We start from the raw sequence: 17,205 nt of genomic DNA, 5'->3' as shown, positions 1-17,205 counted from the left end.
AATGGTAATTTTAAAGAAAAATATCATCCCAACCTGTAGCATAGAATTAGACCAAGAAACACAAAAGCAGGTTCATCATTTCAAACATCTTGGTTCATGGATGACATCAGATAGGAGGTGTGAAACAGATATCAGATGTAGAGTAGCAATGGCAAGAACAGCATTTATGAAAATGAAAAATATACTGACAAATGAGAACATAGTAATTGGCATCTGTATGAGGACTCTCAGCTGTTACATCCTACCAGTTCTGATATACGGATGTGAATCTTGAAACATAAATAATAAAATGTCAAACAGAACCACTGCAGCAGAGATGTGACTTTACAGATGCATGCTATATATAACTTATACAGACAGAATAAGCAATGAAGATGTTTTAAAATATATAAATACAAATTATATGCTATTGAACAAAATTAGGAATTGGCAAGCAACATTTTTTGGACACATTATAAGGAAAGAGACCCTGGAATATATTGTCACAACTGGAAAAATTAATGGGAAGAGAGGAAGAGGCAGAGAATGAAAATGATGGACGGACTGACATCATGTGGCTACACATGGAACGGGCAACAGTCACAATTCAGAAAGCAAACGATCGGATTAGATGGAGAGAAATGATCGCGATTACATTTCATATCAAAAACATCAAAGGGCATGGACAGCATAGATGACAACTGTAGCTTGACTGATTGGATCAGTTCTACAACCGTGAGGTGGTTATTGTACTATTCCTATCTGTTCTTGCATCATATGTGCTATTACATGCATGATTTCAATCCAATTTTTTTCTCTTCTTTACCTTTGTGAGAATGGTATCATTGAGTTTCTCCCTATCTGTGGGTGTGCAGCCTGTCTTCCTCTTTGTCACTGAATTACAAAAGGAAGTTTTGTGCCCTAGGTTCTCCAGCTTTTCTGGCACCTGGAAGTCATTTCTCATCTTCTTACTGATCAGCCAGTTGTTGTGTGTTATTAATAATAACACTTTTTTATCACTCTTTTTCACTTAGAATTTTCACTGCAGTTTGGAGCAGATTTCCCTCTCTCCTTTTCCTGATTGTTTTCCTACTATTACCCGTTAAACTGTTTTGCATGTGAAGTTCTTTTTTTGAAATTTATTTTTTTTGTTTTTTTTTTTTGGCTGGTAGTGCCATGTTGAGGAAATAATAGAGTCACCTGAGACAAATTAGAGTTTTGTATTTGACTTGAGTTTCTGTGTGACATGGACATGTTCTTCCTTTTGCTGTTTTGGCCTTCTCTGGATGTTTTTTTCAACCTGTACGATGAAGATGTACAGGTTGAACAACTTTGAAAATCTGTCCAGTTTGTCAAAGTGTTCGTCAGGGTCTGAGTTATAACATCTGCACTTAAACGTTGTTTAATTAGATTTTAGTGCAAAGCAATAGCATTCTTATACTGTATTAAACCAAAACAAATCTACAATGTAAACTTTGCACTTGCCAAGTCCAATTCAATACAACAGAGCAGTACAGTACTTTGGTTTCCTCCAGGAAAGCTCCATTGACCTCATCTGTTACAGAAATATGACAAAGAAAAAATAGATAATGAGAAGGTTTTTTTAAATGCCCCACTAAAGATTTTTATTGTATTTTTTTTTTATCAGAATCAACTACAAACAACTTATGCACTGAGAAAATAGTGTAATGTTAATCCATCTGTGCCTCTTGTGAAGACAGTGGTAGTCCTGGCCATTCACTGTGGGAATCCTGACCAGCTCAACACCAAACATGCTGGACCCTGTCTGAACCTAGCAAATTTACCTTGACCTTCATCTCACTGAAGAAGGTGCTCCCATAATTCATCAGGCTTCATTTCAAGCATTTTAGTAAAGTTAAATCTTAAGTGCCAAAGAGAGAGAGTTTTTTCCCCTTGAATATGGTCCATAAATGTTCATGCTTCTATGCTACACGGTTCAGTGTAAGAGCGGTGCAGCAGTTGGGCTGTAGCTCCTCCGAGCGGCCAGTAGGGGTCACTGGCTGAGCGCCTGTCATTATGTCCTGACGCCTGAGAGCTGGACTTGGAGCAGCGTTAGCTAAAAGCCAGTCTGCGGCTTCTGATCCCTGTGAGTTGAGCTGAGCCCACTATCCAGGCACCAGCGGTGCTCCGTTTCGGTGTTGAAAACCGGTGAGTATCTGTTCCTGTGTGCTTATAGTGAGAGGACACATCTAGTTTGAAGGTAGAAACGTTAAAGCAGACACGCTGACTTTGTTATGTTGACAGACTCCAGTGTGTTGATCGAGGCTTTGCTTCACCAAAAATGAGGGCAAAGCATAAAGCTGTGACTTCAGCCAATTAGGCTAGTTAGCTGGCTATTCTGCTCATTGAAAAGTTAAACAAGAACACAGTGAATTGCTGTTGGCTTATGCTGTTAGAGATGTTTTAATTTGGAGTGGAATAAAACTGAAATGTTTGCTATTAGGTAACGTTACCTCCACCTACAAAACAGTAGCACAGCAAGCTAATGTAGCCGAGAAGCTACACCTATTTTAGCCCTCTCGTGCTTTTTGTCCTCTGACTTTCCACTCACTACGGAGTGAGCTGACAAATGCGGCTTTGTTTATGTTAGTGACCAGGTGTTAGTGTCGTTTTAACCTCAGCAGCCAAGGAGATTAACAGAAGATAACTTAAATCAGTGGACACCGTTGAGACCATTAGCGTTTTAACCCTTTGTAACCCTGACAGAACGTAGCGCTAATGTTGATGGAAAAGACATCCATTCACTGCGGCTCTGCCTGGTGTTAAAGACGGGATCAGGCGTTTTAAGAAGTGTTTGTGTCGGTTGGTTGATAATCTGCTGGCCAGCACTACCTGTAAAATGTCAGCTTCCTTAAATTGCTAATATCAGATCACTGTGGCCGTAATTTCTTCTTGTAATTATCAGTGTAACGTCTTTTAACGTGACCATTCATGTATCACAGACTTGACAGCTCAGATGCTTGTCCAGCGCCAATGAGATTTTTATAACGGCTGAATGATATTTCACGCTGGAGGTCCACAGTAGTCCTGACAGAACAGATCCATGCCTGGTGCTGTGTCTGTGTGCCACCCAGTAGCTAGTCGGAACCAGGCCGGATGATGTGCTGCTTGCTTATGTGAGCACAACAGTCTCACCCAGATTTTTGAGGGTTTGGGGAGACCCAGTGAAAAACCGAAGCCAGGAATGTCTTTTAGCCTGGCCAAGTTTCTCCAGTGGGACTGTGTAATGTGGGAATGTTGGAGGTCTTTAGTGATAGTCTTATTTTTCACCAGACTATCTACACGTGTCTCAGGCAGAAAGCATCAGGTCCCAGGTTGAAAACAACATGTTCTTGCTTAATTTCAGTCTTGACTTTCTGATGAACTCTACAAAATATGCAATACCCGGAAGCTTGTACACAGGGATTTAACTTGCCAGAGCCATACATAATAATGATGTCATATTATGTAATTTGTAACAAATTTTTATTTCTAAGTGATCAGGTAAAGATTAATATAATAAACATATAAAATTGTGAAACAACAGCAAAAACAAATCCAGTGTCCCAACAGCTTATCATGAGGACTTAATATTGCTTTGCCTGAAAAAAGCAACATATTCAGATTGATTAAATAGAGAAAATGTTGCCTCACATAAGGTATTTAGTTTGTTAGATTAACCTTACACAGACTTTATGTAATTGGTTTGCTCATCTAATTGACATATGGTAATATTACAGTATACAATCAGTTAACTATGATAGGTATGTTTTATTCATATAGCTCACCATTAGCTTGATAGGTCATTGTTGTTGATAAATTTTGTGTAAACGGTTTTTGTGTAAATTGAATAATTGTTTCAGCACTAACGATATGAGAATAGACATCTGGAATGTGGTCTATGTATCATTGTGATATACTGTATATCTTAATGTTGCCTCCTTGTTTCTGACAATACAAAAGAAGCTATTTTCCACACCTGTCCGACTGTTCCAGCTGAGTTAAATGATCAAAGAATCACCATTTTTTAATTGTTAACACTCTAAGAACAATATTAATTTCTCTAAATATCTTTTAAAATCCCCCAAATTTAGCCCCGGAATATTGGCTCATTGATACTATGAAGTTATTTGATTGAAAATATGATCTTATGGACTTTAATCTTTAAATTTGTTTATCAGTATTGACATAAGCATTATACAGTTGATTTTTGATCTTGTCTGGCTTAACATTTACATCAAGGACATTTCTTCCTTTGTATGTAGTATTTTTGAGTTTAACAAGTTGTTGTTTCTCTCTCTTTCTCTAGGGGATTTGCTCCTGTTAATGACAACAAACACTACAACCCAAAAACTGAACAGCCAATCCAACTGGGTAGGGAAAATAGAAGCACATTTAGTTTATCATCATGTTTAATCTGATGAAGAAGGATAAGGAGAGAGAGGGGAGCAGGAAGGAGAAGAAAGACAAAAAAGAGAGGATGTCTGCAGCAGAGCTACGCAGCTTGGAGGAGATGAGCATGCGGCGTGGTTTCTTCAACCTGAAGAGGGAGGCCAAACGTGAGTCCAAGAACAAACTGGAGATCTCCAACCCCATTCCCATCAAAGTGGCCAGCAGCAATGAGCTCACTCTCACTGACATTGAATCAGATTGCTTGAGCAACCGCAGCAGCATGGTCTTGGATGACCAGCTGAGTGCTGCCAGCTCCACTGATGACCTAAAGGGTGAGGGTGGAGGAGGACAGGATGGACACCGCAGCTCAGTGCGTGATCGTGTGGCACACTTTGGTTCTCTTGCCAAGCAAAACTCCTCGCAGATGGGTCAGATGATGAAACGCTTCTCCTTTTCCCAGAGGAGCAAAGAGGAGAGCCCTTCAGAGAGCTCCACCCCTTCAGGCCAGAACTCTGCTGCCCCATCCCCACAGGTGGAGAGCAAAGTTTTTAGCATGCTCCGCAAGCACAGTCTCATGCAGCAGCCTGAAGCAGCACCCTCCAAAAAAGTCTGCATCCCTGAAGTGGTCAACAAGACCTTTCCTGCAGACTTGCAGTTGCCCACTGTGGTTGCACCGAGTGCCCCAGAAACACGAGAGCTTGAACTCCAACGCCGCAATACTGGCGACTTTGGATTTTCTTTGCGTCGCACGACTATGCTAGACCGCAGCCCTGATGGAGGAGTGTACAGACGTGTGGTTCATTTTGCTGAGCCTGGTGCTGGCACCAAGGATCTGGCACTAGGGCTGGTGCCAGGCGATAGGCTGGTGGAGATAAATGGCCGGAATGTGGAGAATAAAAGCCGGGATGAGATAGTAGAGATGATCCGTCAGTCGGGAGACACTGTAAGGCTGAAGGTGCAACCCATCCTGGAGCTGAGTGAGCTGAGCCGCTGCTGGCTGAGGAACACCGAGGGGCTGCGCAGGGAGGCCAGACATGTAAGCAGTTTTCACTTCCTATGTACAGATGAAGTTCACTCTGATTTCATATCTTGGTTAGCATTCTTTGAGTCTAAAAAGGCTAAAAAAGACAAAAACAGCTGTTGACCTGTCTGTGGATGGTCTGTCTTCCGCTTCACCATGCTGCGAGCAGAACAGGCCTTTCGGCTGTAACTAGTCAGTGTCATGACTATGTCTTTAGTGTTGATGCTGTGTTGTCTGAATCTGGCCTTGTTCTCTGTAAATGTTGCAGCATGTGATGGAGGACGTGATGCGTGCTAGATGCTAGTAAAATCATGTGTGTCCTGCCAACTTCATTTGAATATTTTATCCTTTGAAAAGAAGTTTTGAGGACTTGATTATTGAAAGAATAGCATGATTTTTTTTTAATGAATTTCTCATCTTACCTTGGCTTTACAAAGATTACAACTTCTTAAACTGCACAAATCAAATTTGTAGCCTAGAAAACTTAAGGTTTGTAGACAAACAATCTAATGTCATTATGTGTTGATGTCTTGGTTGACTGTCTGTCTAACCACAACAGAAATGTTGATAAAATATTTTCTCTCAACAGGGCTTTAAATCTTTCACTGTAACCTGTCCATGTTTTCAAACAATTTTGCAAGTACCCAGTTTGGTTCTTAACAGGCACTTTTATTGCATATTAAGACAGAAATATCCTACATTCTCCGGAGTATGTTGGTCCTTCTTTTTAGTCTGTAAATGAGCATTCTTTCACTTTGTGATTTACAAGACATCATATGGAAGCACGTGATCAAGATATGGTACACGGTGCTTCCTGTGATTAATTAGCGTCAAGCTAAATTTAATTTATACCATTTTATTGGCTGTTTTATTTGTTTGAAGAGTGGGATTTTGGAGACCATTTCCACACTCTTTCACAGAGTCCATATACTGTTATTCCATATGCTTTGTCAGTGATCAGTGGCACAGGGCTGTGAATCACCCACACATATTTTGAGATCAAAAAAGAGTGTTAATCTGCACTCTAACATTTCTACACAGTACTGCAAACTGTTCAATCTGCAGAGTCCCCCTCAGTCTTTAAGAAAAGGCTAAAAACCAGCTCGTCACTGAACACCTTTGCACTTGACAGACTGCAAAAAAGAAATAAAAACGCCCATTACCTCTTGCATTGCTTGTAGACACCAAGGTCCTATTATCACACAAGTTGTTTTGTGGCTCTTATCCAGGTTGTTTTCTCCTGACTAGATCCTTGCTTGTGTTGTATCTACTCTCAGATGCACGTCGCTTTGGATAAAAGTGTCATCTAAATGAAACTGTAGACTTGTTTGCTTCTCTCTGTGCTCACATATACCATTTTTTTGTACAGCTGAATTCATAATCAAGTTGTTATCATTTACATTGATTCTTTTTTGGCTCAGTTGTCAGACAATGAAATGAGTATGAAGCTGTGACTTAAACACTGCACATTACCCTTCATGTGCTAACAGCTGTCACTTCCAAGTTGCTGTTCTGTGCCATGAATTTAGCTGTATTTTCAGTAGAATTTCAAACTACTACAAAAGTCACATAACAATTATACAATACAACAAGGAGAAAATAAGTTTTTTCACCTTCAGCCTCCTGCTAAATAACCACCGTATCTGTACTGCACTTTGCTTAATATTCAGACTGAATTTTTAAAATTTTGTTCACAGATTTAATGGAAATTTCAATTTCTTTTGATGTGTTATGGACTTAAATTTTTCTTCTCATTAATTTTTATTTTGTTGGAATTTCCAGTTTAATTGTACAGTTTTGAACTTCATTATGTAAACCATTGTTTCCATTTCCCGTACTACAGTATATAATGGCGTCACATTTGTCAAAATAAAATGAACTTAATATGGCCATTTTGTTTTGTTGGAGAAAAATGCAGACATTCATTGATTGATTGATCAGTAAACTGATAAAATAGTTGATAGAATCATCAATTAAAAATAGTGTTCAGTGGTAGCCCTAGTGTCTGTGTGGGTTTTTTCTCAAAACGGTAAAGACAGCTAGGTCAGGTGTCCCTTTAATGCTAAGTTATCAGTATGCGTGAAAGGTTGTTTGTTCTGGGTATACCATACCGGCTACCTGCAACCCTGCCGAGATTGAGGCCAGAGACATACTGAACGGAACTCAAACAGGGAGCATTCAGAAGGGTGTTTATTCTACATTTTAATTTTACTTATTTTGCATCAGAATGGCCAAAATAACTTTTGCCTCACTCCTTCTCACTGTCTATTAAAGGCTCATCCTGTGTAGTCTCTGTCTGGCCACACCAAAATGATTCCGTTGACTGCTATCTGCTTGCAGGAGACAATGCCTGTTGTGAGCTCACTGATGATTGTATGACTATGTGAGTGACGTGATTGTAGGTTTCAGCTGATAGATGGCACTCTCTCAGTGTCTGTGAAACCCAGGCCTTCACTTCTCATTCTCTGTTAAAACTGAGGTACGCAGAAATCTGTAAATGGGAAAAAGAAAGATTTTGATAATACAACCCTCTTTGTGCCCCCCCCCCCCAAATAGTCATACTAAAAGTTACCATTTTCTTGTGACTTCAGCCAGGGTTGGAATCCTGCTCTTGTGAAAGCCCCCCATTTATCCAATTGTACCAACATGTTTCATTTGCAGTGTGGACTTTGCTGTTCTTTAAACGCTATCATTTGATCAGAGTGAAGTTTGCCTTCATGAACTAGATTTTCTAAAAGCCTGAGCCAAGTGTTCAGTTTGTTCTCTGACCTCTTAAATTCCAACATGCTGAGAGGTTAGTCTGGAATGTATGGATTTTTTGCCCAGTGGCTCAAAACAAAAACTACTGTCTACCCCAGCTTTAATGTAAATTCAACACTCCACAAGTTCACCCGTAGCACTGATAAATTCAGCATCGTGTACATGCCCATGACTCTAATTCCTTTAATACAAAGGTTGTTCCATATCTTCTGTACTGACATCCACTTCCTCCACAGATTTTTTTACCATCTCAACATAGCTTAGCACTTTCTGCATTTTCTGGCAGGTCGAGTTATATTCAAGCAGTGGAGCTGGCATGAGCGTGTCCTTTCTTGAAAGGCTTTTACAAATATGCAGGAACTGTATGTTGCTACAGCACTTGTTTTAGCTGTGATATAATAATGTGCAGAGACATTTTCTTGATAAATCTTAAAAAGTAGTCCTACAGTCATAAGGTGAATTGTAATAATGATCTAAGGATTTGCTGCTTTCCTCCATTTTCTGTCACTGTGCTCTGACTGTATTTGGATATTGGACTGCTGATGAGACTTTACAAGTAACTTCTACCACTGGATGTTTTAAGTGAAATTTGAAAAGTCATGAAACTTGGACTGTTTGTGCAGCTACCGTGATTTAGCATTAGCTGACCATCCTCCAGCAGGCTCAATGTCCTGGTCAGGGCCTGCTTAGCAGCATCAGAAGGCTTTGTTTGTTTGCCTCCACTGGCTTTGGTTCAAGGGTTCTTGTGACACAGTCAGCCTGAAAGAGACTCTGATCCCCCTTCTCACCACAATTGAATTCCTCTGCTGAGAGACAGGCAGTGACTCTGTGCAGCTCATGTTGTCCTTTTCCTGATGGGAGACAGAAGCGGTGACTGACTGGGGAGCTTGTTCTCCACAGTGACTGTTCATCAGGACAATCCCACTCTGCCTCTGACAGGATAAGAGTCTTGCTTTGTGTTGTGTGAGGAGCTGCTGTAATGATTTCCATAGAGCAAACAGGAAGTGCACACCGGAGGGAGCTTTGTTTTAAATGCAGAGGCGGTGTTCATGTGTGTTGAAAACAAACACACACACTTCCTTTCCTTTAACTTCATGAGATGATCTCTGCAGCTGATTTGTGTGTGTGCTAAACAGCAGGCCTATCTGTGTTTCTTTGTCCACTTTAATGGATATCACCAGCTCAACTGCTGGTTTACATAAAGGCAAGCTGACATAGGGCCAGTGATTCAGTCCTGCCACAGACAAATGGTTTTAAAAGGACACCACATCTGCCAGGTCACACTCACAATACCAAAAAAAAAAAAAAAAAAAAAAAGATTTACACAATGTGAAATAGTGAAAATGCCTGTCATCATTTGTTGGAGTCCAAGGTGATGTCTTCAAAGTAGTAATAAACCTGTAAAAGAGGAAGTATTATTTTTGCAGCTGAAGTTATTTAGCACTCTGTCAGTCTACCTAGAGATGGTGCCAGGAGTCCACCACACAAACATGAACACATTAAACAGGGAGTACGTGATTCTAGTCCAACACACTTTTTGTCTAATTTATTGAATATCTTATAACAATCCTCTAGCTGTCCATTCTATCTGCACTGAAATAAAATTGGTGTTTGTATGCAGCTCTGGGCCTGTAAATGGAAAGCAAACAAATTGGTTTGGACTGACCCACACAGCCCTATTCCAGCTGCTGTGCACATGTTTGCTTCTTCAACGTAGGCTGAAAAAGGGAGCAATAGGGAGATGGGGGACAGGGGCCAGAGAGAGCAGGAAGGACAGTAAATCTGAAACATAACATATAGCTATTTTAAAATGTTTACCAGTTACACATCATTTTCTCCAGAATCACAGACTGCACCTATAAGATCTGATCAAGATTTGGAAGCAGACAGACAGGTGTAGATAGGTTATTCTTAAAAAAAAAAAAAACAAAAACAAAAAACCCAAAAAAAACAGCATAGGGACGTGTTGGAAAGGAGACATTTTACCCTGAAGCAGCAAATAAGACAGTCTGTGCCTCACCCTTAGCTTAGCCAGATCCACTAGTTGGGATGACAGATTTAAAAGTTTCTATACCACAGGTTGCCTTATGCTAGAAAGTTGTACTACCCAAAATGCTGAGCATTCCCTGAGCAGAGACCTGGTCCAGGTCAGTATGTTCCTCCACTAAACCTGATGTATGGCATTCAGTGCTGGAAATGCAGCCAGAGGCCAGAGCTGACTGGGTCTTAATTTCACTTGTGCTTGCTGCCTGTCTGATTCAACAGCACTGTTTGGTTTCTGTCCTTTCCTAATGGCTTTAATGGAGCTTTCACACCAGCCACCCATTACTCCAGAAATATCCATTCACAAACAAAAAAGCACACAGAGAGTGCAGTACTCCACCAAGGCTGCTCAGTCGTGTGATTTCCAACACCTGAAATCTTGACCAAAGTCGTGGCAGAAATCACGACACCATAGAATGTGTCCATTTAATATAGATGTACCCACAAACACAATGACCTTGTGCTGAGCACAGGCGTGTGTTATGCATGTGTACATTATGTACGGATACCGAATCGTGTGATCGTGTGTAGCGGGCGGCAGGAATTGATGGGACTCAGAAACACCCCCACAATTTAATCAATTGTTCCTTGTATCATTTCCAATGGATAAGTCCTGATAAGTTCACAGTGGTGGATTTGTAGTAGGATCACAATCATGTGATCGTCAGCAGGCAGCTTATGTAGTGTTCACTTATCATAGTTACAGTAACGCTGTGCCGCTATCTTGCATTGATACAGAAACGTTTGAGAAATCCGTGGATCCAGACTATAAGCCGCATCACTGCCAAAATCTAATCACTTGGTCCTTGTGTTATTTCGGACTTTCCCTGAACATTTCATCCAAATCTGTTTGTCCGTTTTTGAGTAATGTTGCCAACAAGCAAGCAGGCAGACAGACAGATGCTGATCGTCATATAACTGAGTAAAAACTTTTATTGCTTAAGTGTCTGTGTCTGATGGACACACTCCGTTTCCAGCAACCTTTCTGCTCGGTTGATTTCTTCTTGAAAGTATTTATCACCATGAGGACCCCACCCATAGCCTCTACGCTCTTGATGTGTTAGTTCTAGGCTAGCTGTTATATGTAGCTCAAGCAACCTCAGTGCACCTGGTTCCCTCTGTGCGTTTTACTTGCTTCTTTCTTTGATGTGATTTAGGGCTGGGCGATATGGCCTAAAAAAAAAAAATCTCAAATTTTTTTCACAAAAAATCCCGATTCACGATTTATCCGATTTTTTTTTTTTACCCCCTACCTAATCTCTGCAGGCCGGAGTCCAGTTAGTGGGCGTTAGTGGCGGATGTTGATGAGAAAATCGATTTTCATTAAAACAAATCGACATAAAGTACAAACTCGAATTAATCGATAAAATCGATTTATCGCCCAGCCCTAATGTGATTCATCCTTTTTTTTTTTGGTTGTGTAAATTTGTATGGTTTTCATTGCTGCATCATTACTAAACATACATGATACAATTATTAATAACTATTTATATGTATTAAAATGATTGTTCTTTTTATTGTTATACATATTTCAGTTTTGTTGCCTAACCATACAATAGCAGATTCACTGATCGATCCTTTGACCCATATTTAGATTGCTGAAGTCGTACTGGCAGTAGCAGTAGTCCTGTAGTAGCCGAATACATACATATTCTCCCCCTGTACTCACTGTCTATTTCATGATTTTGTTGTTCAGACACCTTCAACAAAGTGATACCTTTTTTTTGTAGCTGCTCTTTAGTGTCACATTAGTTTGGTTGCACTGTCCTAGTTCATACAAATCAATTAAGTTTGAGATTTTAATAGTTTTGAATAGGGCTTTGATCAGGTTGCTTATAACATATATTGCCATTGCCATTGTTAATGCATACCTGTTATTTTATTGTTCAGTTTACATTTTTCTAATTTTTTTTGGCTCTTTTGGGCTTTATTTGACAGGTTAGTAGAGAGGCAGACAGGAAAGCAGGGGAGAAGAATGGGGGGAAGACCTGCAGCAAAGGGCTGTAAGCTGGATTTAAACCCAGCCTGCACGTCGGGGAATCTAGCCCCTGTTTATGGGTTGCCCGCTCGACCAGTTGAGCTATTTGGGCACCCGTTCAGTTTACATTTTTGATAAAAATGTCGATGTAAGTATTGATTGGAGTCGAGGCTGAAAATATAAAATCGGACACTTAAATACATCTTAATTACATTGTTTACAATATTAAAATGAAGGAATTTGTGAAATTCTCATGCTTCCCATCCTAAAAACACATGTGGGGCGTGAATATAGACTGAGGAGACTCGGTGAGAAGGGGGTCCTAGAGCGTGAGAGAGAGTGGAGGTTAAAGTAGCAAAAAGCCATTTTCACTTGTCTGACAGGCTGACGGGAAACAACGGGAAGCAAGCCTCTCTTTAGGTCTGACTCTGGTATTTGTGGAATCTGCTTTGGAACAAATCGACCACTTCCTGACCCGATCCCCCTGAGCTTCTCTTATAGAGGAAGAGGAATGAGGTTCTGAGGATGAAGGTTGATAGAAGAGGGAAAGAACCATGAATGTATTTGATGAAGTGATTTGTTTTCTAAAGCTTTTCTACATGCCAGATTTTTTCATATATGTGTGTGTGTGGTCTCAAAGTCTTACTTAGTTTATTTGACTAAAGCTGTTAGGACTTGCACTGCAGAAGCTTTAATCAGTTGCGAGGGGCACAAGTGTTTACAAGAATACTCCCCTATCGTCATGTTGATGACTGTGTGAGAAGAGAAGACCATTATTCAAACTGGACATCGAAGAGTGGAGACAAATGGCTGATGTTGTTGTCTTCTCGGAAGTTAACCAGTTAACCAGCAGTTCTTCAGGGTTGCTCAAAAATACCTGCTCAACAGTAGTTACTTTTTTCTCCTCTGAAAACATGCAAAAAAACCTGCCCTTGGGCATTATAGGACCTTCCAGCAGAACAGTGTTAAAACATACAGCCTAGTCGTCAAGAAATTCTGAACAGCAAACAATATGAACACTTTTGAGTGGCCTTGCCAGAGTGCAGACCTCAATCCCATCAAGAATTTGTGGAGGGAGCTGAAGACCAGAGCGATGGCAAAGAAACCTTCCAACCTCAAAGACCCGGAGATTGTTGCAAAATCTAATAGAGACATGCACAAGACTTGTTTGCATTTATAATAACCATTTCATTGGTGTGGTGACAAATTAAGGCTTTGCCACTGATTACTGATGAAGGGTATGAGTAATATTAGACATGGCATAAAAAAACCCCAAAACATAAACAGTCCTGGTTTTGCTCAAGTGGTAGCAGCTTGTTCACTAATCACAATATTGACAGTTCAATTCCTTGCCCCTTCACATGCCAAAGTGCCCTTGGGGCCCTTGAGGCAAGACACTGAACCTGAAGTTTCTTGTTGTCGGTGTGAATAGATAAATGGGAAACATTGTAAAGAGCTCTGAGTGCCGTTTTGGTAGAAAACTGCTCTGAGAGAGCAGACCATTGATCATTCACAGTGTTTTACCATCTTCTGTCCACTTTCACTATGCAAAGTTAACATGTTAGCTTGCTGACATGCCAGTTAGCATTAAACACAAAGTAAGGCTGAGGTTGATGAGAATGTCTAAATGTCTGCAGAAAATATTCTACCAGGCCAGCTGTGGGGTGATATTTAGCAGTTGGCCAACCAGTTGAACAAAGCCGTATGGTAGCATGGCTCAACACAGATCAGGGAGAAGTTACCACAGCACTGTCACTGCATTCCCTCAACCGTCAGCTAATTGAGTTCTCTTTACACCTATAATCAACTTTTGTCTGTAATACTGCATGTGACATAGACTTATTTTAGCAGTAAATGTACATGAATCTGTATTTTTTTTTGGTTCAACATGTCTGTTTTTGGAAAAACACGTCAGCACACGAGCCATTCATCTTTTTCAGTTTGGGACTTGGTCCCATAAATGACTCTTGACTGTGTGTTAGACTTCAAATCCTTGAGTTGTAACCTTCAGTAGTGTCACAGTTCATAAATATAACATCCCTGCAGACAGACACATTCGTAAATGTTTCTCTTTCTATAAGAGGATTGTTTGGTCACGACCCAAGGGAAATGCTATGTAAGTTTAGATGTAGGTTTTTCAGATTCAGTCCAAGTGTGGGGGTATTGGGCAAGTACTGCAGGCTTTAAATGTTGCAGGGCACTTGTCCACCTCGCTGTGACCTCCTAACAGTTTTCCAGTCTCTGCTACTGTGGCAAGGTGAGGTGTTTCCCCTCTTTTTTTTCTGCAAGCTGAATTATTGATGGAGGAGCTGCAGGATCTATGAATAACAGAGAAGAGTGCTGAATGAAGGACTTGTCAGTGTGAATAAGGGATGCCATGCCTGGAGAGTTTTATCTGCTGTTCTATAACAAAATTACCTTGAGGTATCTGATTTCAGTGTCAGATTACTTGAAGGAAAAGTAACTGCTACATGAATAGGGATTAATTAAATTCAGTGTAAAAGATAACTCTCGTGATTTATTTTTCCTGTTGCACGACTTTTGAGTGCCGACCTAAACCAGGAATGAATGTGTCTTGCGAACAAGTATTTTTACTTAATATCACAAAGACTGTTTTGCAGGTTGAAATATGTTACCTTGTTTCAGATCTCTGATTTGCTGTTTGATATGTTTAGAGCAGGGGTGTCAAACTCATTTTGGTCCGAGGGCCGCATACGGCCTAGTTTGATCTCAAGGGGGCCGGACCAGTAAACTTATAGCGTAGTTACAGAGAAGTAACAGTAAGTCTAAGTTTTTCAGATGTTTTAGTGCAAAGAAGAACAAGTATATTATAAAAATCTGTATATGTAATGAACTGTCCTTTTAAAAAATATATTATGAACCCGAGATTAAAGTAAGTGCAATTTCAACAACACTATGCCTCAGTTTAACATTTATTTGTGTGCGTTGTGCATTACAACTGATCACAGTGATTGTACAATGGCACAACATTAGTCACAAGTATGTGGAACTTAAAAACATAGTCCTGGAATTTTAAAAAAAATCAAACTCATCAAAATATAGAAATTTTTTGAAGTCCATTTTCCACATCTGGAAAGTAATTCTGAACACCTAAATTAACTCTGCACACCTTTAAATCTTAAGTAGCAGCTATTTTTTTATTTTTTATTTTTATTAATTTTCTTCATATACAAACGTACAGAAGACAGGACCAGACAAAGAAAAACAAAACAAAGCAAAGCAAAAATACCATACAACAACAAAAACAACAACAACAAGAAGCTGGGAATAGCGACGCAAAAATCAATACAAATCAGTTCCGGGTGAATGTGACAGGTACATCATGCAAAATAGAGTGCAATACAGTGAAAACTACACAAGGAGAAAGCAATGAATACTGTTATTTATACAAATGCTCTCGTCAGAATAGCAGAAACATTTTCATTAATGTAGTCAAGAAATGGTTTCCATGTTTGTTCGAAAACATCGGTTTTGGAGTCCAGAGGTATGTATTCCATTATTGTCCTGTGCCATCCCGACAGTGAGGGGATCTTATCTATGATCCAGTGCATAAGAATGTTTTTCCGGGCACAAAAAGTCAGGACATTATACAGTCTTTTCTGATATTTGTCATTAACACGATCATTTGAAAGACCCAGGAGGAGGGAAACCGGGTTGAAGTCAAACTGCTTTTTCAAAATCTTCTGTATTTCAGACAAGATATCATTCCAATATTTCTGTATTTTAACACAAGACCAATAGCAGTGAGTGAGATCACCAATTTCTGTCTTACATTTAAGACAAACCGGAGAGATATCCTTCCTATATTTAGAGAGACGGTTGGGGGCAACATGTGCTCTATGCAGAATCTTTAATTGCATCGCTCTTGTCCGGTTACAGACAGTTATTTTCTTTGAATTATCCCAAATGTCGTCCCACATTTCCTCTGTTATCACAACACCCAGCTCCCTCTCCCAGGCCTCCCTCAACGACCGATCGCCCAAACCTGTGCAATCTCCCAGACAGGCATAGAAGGTTCTAATGGCAGCCTTTCCCTGCGAGAGAAGTACTTGTTTCTCTATTTGTGTGACCTTCATATCAGCAGGCAAAGATGTATCTTTAATAATAAAATCTCTGACCTGAAAGTAACGAAAGAGATCATTTCTTGATATGTCGTATTTTTCCATAACCTGACTGAAAGTCATGAGGGTAGGGCCGACAAAGAGATCACCCAGGGAAACAATTCCCTTAGCAGTCCAGTGTTTGAATGCACCATCTAAGGTCCCCGGGAGAAAATCAGGATTATCAGTGATTGGGGTGAAGACTGATGTAAGCCTTGACCTGCCTTCCATATGCTGTGTGATCCTCCATGCTCTAACAGTATTAATTGTAACTGGGTTGCTGCAAAGTTTTTTAATACATTTCAGTTTATCAATAAAGAGTAGATTCTTTAAAGGGCAGTTGGATAAGTACTTCTTGATATCAAGCCAGGTTGAGGAGGCATCATCTTTGACCCAATCAGCTATATATCTTAAGTGGGCACTCAGTTGATATCTCTTGATGTCTGGGAGGTCCAGCCCGCCCCTAGCACTGGATGACTGTAATACTGATATTCTAATCCGTGGTCTTCGTTTACCCCAAATAAATGAGCTAAACCAACCATTGAGTTTTTTCACTGTCTTATGATTGAATAAAATGGGAATCATTTGTATTGGATAGAGCAGGCGCGGGAGAACATTCATTTTCAGAAGCGAGGTTCGTCCCAGCCATGAAATGGGAAGATCATTCCATCTCTCCAAATCTTGTTTTATCTTATTAAATAGAGGAATAAAGTTTGCTTGAAACAACTGATTAAATTTAGGTGTAATATATATACCTAAGTATATAAACCCAAAGGGGGACCATTTGAATGGAAGAGAGTTCTGAATAACTGGCGGATGTTTTAAATTACCTAGAGGCATTGCCTCTGATTTGGAAAAATTAACTCTATATCCAGAAAAGGCAGCATACTGATCAACAACCTGGATAAGAC

General features: G+C 40.0%; 1 protein-coding gene across 3 annotated transcripts in view; it reads left to right on the top strand.

The window, feature by feature from the left end:
* Positions 1-2,008: 2,008 nt before the first annotated feature.
* myo18ab (myosin XVIIIA b) overlaps positions 2,009-17,205 on the top strand; it is a 207,556-nt gene continuing 192,359 nt past the window's right edge. For all 3 annotated transcript variants that reach the window (XM_055012351.1, XM_055012347.1, XM_055012346.1), the window contains exons 1-2: positions 2,009-2,148; positions 4,289-5,407. In XM_055012351.1, coding sequence (XP_054868326.1) covers positions 4,388-5,407 — 1,020 coding nt within the window. In that variant the 5' untranslated portion in view covers positions 2,009-2,148; positions 4,289-4,387. The remainder of the gene's footprint in view (positions 2,149-4,288; positions 5,408-17,205) is intronic.

This window comes from Amphiprion ocellaris, chromosome 7, assembly GCF_022539595.1.
Source record: "Amphiprion ocellaris isolate individual 3 ecotype Okinawa chromosome 7, ASM2253959v1, whole genome shotgun sequence".
In the NCBI taxonomy this organism is placed as follows: domain Eukaryota; kingdom Metazoa; phylum Chordata; class Actinopteri; family Pomacentridae; genus Amphiprion; species Amphiprion ocellaris.
This window is presented reverse-complemented; position numbering and strand designations above follow the sequence as displayed.